General features: G+C 45.4%; 1 protein-coding gene across 1 annotated transcript in view; it reads right to left on the bottom strand.

The window, feature by feature from the left end:
- Positions 1 to 494: 494 nt before the first annotated feature.
- The window catches only part of LOC311518855 (uncharacterized protein), a gene marked incomplete at its 5' end in the record, with an annotated part of 20,189 nt that continues 11,946 nt past the window's right edge, over positions 495 to 8,737 (bottom strand). Inside the window, 5 exons of the mRNA XM_084624923.1 lie at positions 495 to 716; positions 2,440 to 2,550; positions 2,981 to 3,120; positions 3,226 to 3,334; positions 6,924 to 7,176. Coding sequence (XP_084481049.1) covers positions 645 to 716; positions 2,440 to 2,550; positions 2,981 to 3,120; positions 3,226 to 3,334; positions 6,924 to 7,176 — 685 coding nt within the window. The 3' untranslated portion in view covers positions 495 to 644. The remainder of the gene's footprint in view (positions 717 to 2,439; positions 2,551 to 2,980; positions 3,121 to 3,225; positions 3,335 to 6,923; positions 7,177 to 8,737) is intronic.

Genomic DNA, 8,737 nt, shown 5'->3' with positions numbered 1-8,737 from the left:
TTAGGAATGGTGCAAAGTCAGCTGAAGATACAGGGTCAGAAATACTTTTAAATACATACTGTGCAAGCCTGAGTGGATTATTCTCGGGGCATGGTTACATCAGAACCTCGATCAGTCATTACTTCGGCTTGTGAGAGAAAATAGTATACTGAAGTAGTGTGATTCCCAATAATTACACACGATTTCCCCCATCCCTGTGAATCTCAAGGTTTCTGTTATTCTCTTGCATTTTTGTCATATGTTTTTCCTATCGGTCCCTATCCCGGTGGAAATGACTCCTTTACCTGATAAGCACAGGTTTGCTGGGGACGATATCTACAGGCTCAGCCTGACCTTCGACAATGTTTTCAATGGTACTGCCCTGCCCAGGGCCTGTCATCCTGCCTATGAGATGGAGCCCACTCAGAGAGGTCACCAGTTCTTCTATCCTCACTTTCAATCAGCTTCCTTAAAAAAAAACAAAAAGCACCGTAGCATTGAGCGTGACTGTGGAATGAAGGAGACCCCGAAAGCTAAAGAAAACACAAACAAGCGAACGAGGATCGCGTGAGAATCTGGCATAAATCTGCTTCTTCATCAGCATCATAACTTATATGTGGCGATCTCAACGTCCAAAGCCATTTTTTCACGTGCAGGAGATTTTGCTAGTCACACAGATGGAGGGCAATTTTCTCCTTCATTGCTTTCAGTTCCTCTTGCAGTGTTTGTGTTTTCTCCTGAAAAGATCAACACACATCTTTCGTCTAATCGCATCCAAAGAGAGCAATTAATCAAAAGCCGGTCTAGGATGTTAATATGCCGGAGTGAGCTGTGCAAAGGGTACTGTGTGAAGAATTCTTGTTAACTGCAGAAAGGACTAGCAAAAATAAATCAGGACAGAGAAAGGTGTGCCAGGTTTCCTGCTTTTCAAAGATCTAAAAGGCAGTCGAAGGACGTGTATTTAAGTCTAGTGACTGCCTACTCCAAAAGATGGCTCCTAACAATTAAAATTCAGGATAGTTTTATATTGGCCTAGTTTACCTATTGGCTTAATTCAATATTTGCAAAGAGGAAAAAATTAAATTAAATTAAAACCTACGAGATGTAGCTTGCCTGTAATTCTTCAGTCACTTCGGTGTATTTCTCTTGGATTTGCTTGATCTGAATCCCTAATGCTGCATTTCTGTTTTAAGGGCCTTAATCTGTAGCACCAGAAGAGTGCAATGCGAAATCACCGATCTGTTCACTCCTGCCATGAAATCCTGGCCTCACTGAAGTCACAGGCAAAATTCCCATGGACTTAATGGGACCAGGCTTTGAGCCTTGAAATCTTGTCTTTTATCTCCACAAGTATCCCAAGAACTGAAATGGTTTTGGACAGAAATGAGAAAAGTTTCCAGTGCCACCACAGATTTCGATTTTAATAAAGCTGCACCATGCCGTAATAAAAAATCCTCTTCAAAATGAACCTCGCCTGCAAGGAAGAGGTTGAGGCCAATTTAAACACCTGCTCAATATGAACAGTTTGTGCTGCACTGAATCCTGCATGTCTGCATCCCCCATATTCTATGCTAGAACTGGGCACACCCACTTTGTATCAAACATACACTTAATATAAGTGTAATTAAGCCACGAGAAAATTGAATATGTTCCTATCTGGCCAAAATATGTGGAAATCAGAAGAAAATGCATTGACTTGAAATTCGATATTGCATTTCTGTCTGTTGTAAGGTTTTACTGGGAGGAGGTGTGGTAAATAAAGTGTAAGAGTCTCTAGGGCCCAGAAATGAAAATCCTTTGAAATAATAAATTATTGTGTTGGAGGTTTGCAGCTTCGTTGATTTTAAATGTGGGTTAGGGAGGAGGTTTGGACTTTGTGCCCTAACCCTACCTGTCAAAGGGATCTAGCTATCTGTAAGATAGTAACTTTTAATAACACCTCAGTCTCTGACACTTACCTTAGTATTTGTCCTTATGCTGGAAATTAAAGTGTGGACTTAACTAGCAACTGCTATTTCACTGTGTTTTTCACAGCTTAATAAATCTACCCCGAATGGCACCTAGACTCCACACCAAGGAGCTGTCTGTCTTTAGAAGTGTCACTTTCTTCCAAACAAGACATGTTCTATTGCAAACTAATTGTCTTCTAACCCTGTCAGTCATTTTTTTCAGATGATCTGAACCGACCTACACGTTGATTTCAGATGTGGGAATTAATAAGTAGCCGAAGTTATATAAAATATTATTCGCGTATGCTTTCTATCGGTTTGACATGGGGTCACATATAGAGTCACCACTCCTCCAGTCCACCTCCCTCCCTGCAAATATAGCCTAAAAGACCACCATTACTGGAAAATATATCAGACGACTGTCACATTACCTAACTTAGTGAAATCAGAACAAAGGGTTGCATTAGAAGTGACATAACATAAGCTGGAAGGGGTTTTCAAATCCACTTACACTTCTTTTGCAGTTCCCTATTTCTTCCCTGAAACGTCTCAAATTCTCGGCATGTTTTGTGGAAGGTTGATTAAAGTCAAGAAATCTGGTTTTGTACCATTCGTCTATTTCCTGAGGGGAAATTAAACGGAATATGGCAAACATAAATATTTATAGTCAGATATGAAAGAAAATATGTGTTTCAGTGATTTCATTAATACATAAATTTAGTTAAAGTAATGGGAATATTGCCAACTATTGTATGGAGGGCTATAGATAAGTGTAAGTAAATTAGCAAAATGTACTTGTAATTTTAAAATTAATCTTCCAGTGTACAGCCATTGAACGTAGGCTCTCCCTCCATGCCTTTCTATGCCTTTTGTGGCATGTGTAGTAGGAGAAATATTTCTCTTATGAAGATATCTGTCTATATTGTGGATGTTTGTTTCTAGAGATGGCATAGTAAATATATTAAACATGTTTGTCACGAACAAGGATTTTTTTTATCAGCAAAGGCTGACAGATAATTTCATTTTGCAGATCCGATGAAGTATAATTTTACCTGCAGGTTCTTGGCTGCAATTCCTTCAGACTCTATCTGAATGTCCCTCAGAGCAGGAGCCAGGTCTGGGACTGAGCAGGAGACATCAACACACGCTGAAGCACTGTAGCTCTGTTTCATCAAATCTTCGATTGCCTGTTCTGACAGAAACACACACAGTACATGGTAAATAATACGATACTTCTGCTGAGCTTCCAGAACAGAAGGCTTGGAAAGTGATGTTTAAGACAAATAGACGTACAAACCTCTAAATCTAACCTCACTGTGTACTCTCTGCAGGAATGCAATTTCAGCCTCCAGATTACCCAGCTGTTTCTCCAGGGAGACGCGAGCTGAAGTGGCAGCCTCCACATCCTTCAATTAAATAAATGCATAAATAGATAAAATAAAGATCTAGCAAAGGATTTCACATTTAACACCAACGCTGGCTTTTCGAACTCCACTCTGTAGGTACAGAATGGTTTCCTCTGATTTCACAGCACACTCGGAAATAAAACGTATGTGACAGAATGGCTGAACAGATGAAATAATCTTCATAAAAAAATGTCTCTCTCTCCCTCCACCCCCTTTCCCTCCTTTGCCATTTTGTGTCGCCAGGACTAATGGGTCGCACTAATATCAGGATGAGAATGATCCCAAATCGGTGTATTGTTTCAGTGCACGATAGGATCAATGCAGAGTATAGCTTGCATTCCAGGAAACTGCATCTGCTTTGCTTAATTATAAACTCAGTCCTACAGGGCTAAAAGCTTCAATTCTCTTCTCCGCTTTCTTCCTCCCTTCAAAGGCACATCATCATAGGGTTTCTTTACGGACTGCAGCTGGTCGGCCACAGCTTCCTTGGAAAAGCCTTGAAAAAGTGTGGTGTTGGACCTACAGTACTGTGTGAAGAAGCACTGTTGTGTGGTGACAGGGTATATTTTCCTGGGCACTTTACACGGGGGCATTCTGTGGTGCATTGCTGTGGGTGTGGCACCATTGTGACATGTTCTTGTGTGGGTGGGACACAGGGGCATGCTATAGTATGGTCCTGTGTGGAGCACTTCGGTGCTGCCCTGCCTGGGTGTGGTGCACCCTTGTACCTATTACTGTAGTGCATAGGAGCCAGAGTCATGGACCAAGACCGCTGACCCCATGGAGCTAGCGTAACACCAACACACCCCAGTCGACCAGGTGCGGGATGGAACCTTGGGGGTCTCTGGAGCTGAGTGCAGGAGCCTCCACTGCATGGGCTAAAAGCCAACTGCCTGTTAGCTAAGGCTGTGGAGCAGACTCCTTAATCTCTGTCTCTGTAGGTGGTCTGGGTGCCATTAGAGGGGACAGAACACCACACCCAGGAGGTGTGTGGGTAACTCTCTAGGTGCTGTACAAACACAGAACAAAAAGACACGCCCTGTTCCAAATGGCTCACAATCTATGTATAAGAAGGACAACAGGTGGAAACAGACAGCTGGGGGAAGGCCAGCGTGGCTTGCTGTGGTGCTCCCCAGTGGCTGTGTGTTGTGATACAGCAGGCTGGGCTGTGGCGCAGGGCTATTACCCTGTGCGCTTTCCTAAGGTCCCTGACTCTGCACAGCTTCAGCAGCCGCTCTCGATACAGATTTCCCAGGCCACCGCAGGGCTTCGAGCTGGGTCTCCAGCGGTTAGCTTCCTTGCTCTAAGGCTCTTACCTAGAAGCAAAAGATGAATCAATCAACCCCTGACTGGCTCCCCACACACGTTGGGGATTCTGGTCTAGACCCCCAGACACCCGCCACAATACACCCAATGGAGCTGCGAGAACCAGCTTCCCACCCGCCCCGCGCACACCGAGCTCCCAAACCCAGAGTCTCCAGCGCCACCGCCACTTTCAGCGCCAATCGAACCTCGCTGTCAAGTTCCCAGAAGGGGGTCTTGGATATGGAAGGTGATTGAATTGCTATTTAATCTATCAGTCTTGTGTCTTAGTAGGGGGCCATTCAACGGCGGTTACTGACTCTGGTGGCCCTCATTAACTTTATTAACAGCGCGTGGGAAGGAACTAGTCCCCCCAAACTCCAAGAGTTCCTGAAGCAGTAGATTTGGTAACTGGAGAAGGAAAGGAAAGATCTTGGGGTCTGCCAGGTACATAAGTATCTGGGAACATTCCTTTTTTACTAGATACTGAAAAGGAAGCCTCCCTTACCAGCTAAACCTCAACACGCCTTTCTACGCGTATTTTTTTCTCAAACATCTATGGGCATCTTACCCCCATCCTCACAGCTAGGGCTGGTGAGGGAATGCCCCGGTTGCACAGCCCTTTCAGACCAGGTTTGTATGAGACCTTTTTGGGATGCAGGATGTGGAGTTGGCTCAGATGTTGCTAACCAGCATTTAACCCCTCCCCTTGCATGACTCTGTTCCCATTAAAGACAATGGAAGTTTTGCCATTGACTTCCATGAATGCAGGATCGGGTCCAGTTACTTCAAGATTGGGCCCATAGCGTCAGCAAGACGGGGTATCGCGAGCGCCTGTCCCAGCGAAGTCATGTATTTTTAATTACTCCTCCATATCAAACACGTGCGCACCCACAACGCTTTAAAAAAAAGGAACAAAAAATGCATTGAAACGAGCTCATTGCGCTCAAAGAAAATCGATTGGATTAATGTCTTAATACATACTGAACCAACACGTGTATAGAATGTTAATATATAATAGTAAATAACAAAAGCTTGCTAATTGTAAATCAGAAATGAGTGCCACTACGATAACCCATTGTATTGTATTTCTTTTTAAAGCCTCTAGGTAGGGAGTAGGTTGGGAAACTACTATAGAGGTCATACACACTGTAACCAGAGTGGGAATAATTCACCTTAGGTGATCACTCTGGTTACAGTGTGTATGGTAACACCCACTGTTTCATGTTCTCTATGTATATAAATCTCCCCACTGTATTTTCCACTGAATGCATCCCATGAAGTGAGCTGTAGCTCACCCCAAAGCTTATGCTCAAATAAATTTGTTAGTCTCTAAGGTGCCACAAGTACTCCTTTTCTTTTTTGTTTTATTTGTGTACTTATATTGATGTCCCTGTGTATGCGACCCAAAGATTATCGCAATAGCTCCTTTAAACCCTTTCTTTACCTTAAGCTAAGTCACTGTTATGTGAAATAGTTCAGTTTAGGTCTTTCGAATATGGATTTAAAATATTTAAAATAAAAAGGGCAGGGTAAATATTGATACATCTATTTCGGCCCTCAGGGAATTGAAGAAATCCCAAGGAGTTGATCGGGAATAGCCCAAGCTGCTGGTTTTGTTTCACCTCCCCCTAAAAACACTTAATTCGCCAACAAACGAATTAGAAATAATCTTTGTAATTGAATCATTGTCCTTTTCGCCCTTTAATGTTCACTCATGGCACTTAGTCCGGGGAACAACGCACTTCGATTTTGCTAAAACGCTTTTCATATTGTCTACAGATCTTTGATCGGGAGAGGAGGGAAGACGCAAGAGAAGCACACAACTTGCGAGGCAAACCGCGCTGTAAAAAGTGCCTCGGCCCCGGGGTGTCTCTCCGGGCGCGCCGCGGGTGCAGAGAAATCTTTTTCTAACCTTTAATTTTCGACTCCGATCGTTTGCACCCTTTAATACCTGAGGCGCAGCACCCGGATCTATAGCTCAGTCTCTGTCCACAACTATGCTTCAGGAGAACTGTTTCTCAATTTAAAGGGACAGGCCTGATTCCCCCGCCCGCCCCCAGCAATGCGCGGGAGACCTTCCTAATATTCACTGGGGCCCGAGACTGAGCGCGGCGAAGTCCCCTCTGAGCGGAAGCCCGCCCTAGCCTCCCCTGAAGTGGAGCGCAAGCCCCTTTGTCAGCGGCAGCTGGTGCCCGCTGCTGCAGGAGAGCTCGGCTGCCGTTCGCAGCAGCTGTCAGGCCAGCCGCGGCCACGCCTCGCCCCACCCCTCCGCCTTCCCCTTTACCTGGCCAGGAGCGGCCCGCGGGTGGCCGAGCTGGTCCTTCTGCTCGCCCAGGTAGCGGAGAGGCTCAGGATTTGCTCGCGGCGGCTGCGGCTGGTCGAGCAGCGCTGGCGTGGGGGCCTGCTCCCAGCCGCTGCACCGCCGCCATCCCGGAAGCGCCGGCGGTAGGAGGACATCCTGGCTGGGCTGCGACTCAGCGGGGCTCCCTGCGGAGGGCTGGCTGGAGGGCGAGGGGTGGGTGGCTAGAGGAGTGATCCTGAGTGAAGGGAGAGGAGGGTGCAGCTAAGGAGGGAGGGATCCCGGCCGGGAGAGAATGACAGAGGGGTGGATGGTCACTAGGATGGGTGTCTAGGAATGGGTGGCTCGAGGGACGAGAGCCAGAGCCCTGGAAAGCTGGTTGGAGTTAGCTGAGTGTGCAGATAGTGGCGATGCTGGCAGCCCGGGAGCGACATTCCCGTGTTACACCGCCAGCAGCTCAGGAATGTCCTAGTCGGGTCCCAGCAGCAGGCGGACTCACCCTTCCCTCCTCCCTGTCAAAATCCCCCTCAGAAGCCAAATCCCCAGAGGAGAAGGGAAGGGCTCGGCAGCAGCCTTCCCTCCTGCAGCTGATCTAATGCCTCAGTCAGACGTGCCAGGTCCAGCATGAGAGCTGGAGAACAAAGCGTGCGAGCAAGAGTCTGGATATACGTGAAACGTACAGTACCAATGTGTCTCTTACCTTCGGTCTGCGCTGTAGGAGACACAGAAGGCTACGTGGAAAAGGGGTGCTTTTTAAAAACATCCACTATAGAGGGAGCATCTCCAGCACTGCAGCGGAGCAAATTATAGTGCCAAGGTAAACACGAACAAGGCTGGTAAATCACACAGAAGAAAGCGTTCCTAATAGCTAACTTGAAACAGGGGGATTAGAACATGGCTACTACCGCTGCTTCAGCATATGGACTTTAAATCCCCTCCCCCACCGTAGTGGTTTGTATCACCAATTTCACCATTCCAAGAAAAGGAAATAAGAAAAAAATAAAAGTTCCAAGAATTCATGCAGGAGCTCATACATTCATTTGCAGGGGTTGCATAGATCTTCATGTTTTATTAAATATAATTTAATACAAAAATAGCTTTTATTCCATGACACACTGTGCTTTGCTTTTACTACAAGCATTAGCTTGAAAGTGCAACAGAATTAAGAGAAATAAAATGGTGCTGTTACTTGCTCCCTTAAAGCTTATTAGGACATATATATTCAAAACTGAAACACCTGATTAACCTTCAGTCTTGGGTTGGTCGAATTCTTTGTTCTAATGGGTATGTTTTAATAATCTAAAGCCTTATTAGTATAAAACATAAGGATATTATGGATAGACCATTGTTATCTTACGAATATAGGAAATGCAGTACTGGAACAGAGTGAAAGTCCATCTAATCTACTAAGTTTAGGGTGTTATCTGTCAGATATGTGTTCGTGGGGAACCAGGGCGGAGTATCCAGCCTGTCTGACTCACCAAGGACCCCTCACCCCAGTCTCTACTTGAAACAAAACCGATCAAAAGAAAGACTTACAAAAATCAATAAAAAGGCAGCATAAAACACACCTAAATCCCTCCTGACAAGGGTGACAGGATTAAGGAAACTCCCCTAGCCTTATTTGCATCAAAGATGGGACAGGAAGATGTGACGAAGTGGGACTGTTCTTAATGTTTCCTCTGAATACTGTATTGGTGCCTCAGTTTCCCCAATGCATTTCTTAAGTCTCTAGGTGGTGGGATAAGGGAGTGTAATTGTTGCAGAGCAAAGGGCCAGTGTACATAAATGGAGGACAC

The sequence above is a fragment of the Lepidochelys olivacea genome, assembly GCF_965140295.1.
Source record: "Lepidochelys olivacea isolate rLepOli2 genome assembly, chromosome: 3".
Taxonomy (NCBI): Eukaryota; Metazoa; Chordata; order Testudines; family Cheloniidae; genus Lepidochelys; species Lepidochelys olivacea.
The sequence above is the reverse complement of the archived record's forward strand: the minus strand, read 5'-3'. Positions and strand labels throughout refer to the sequence as shown.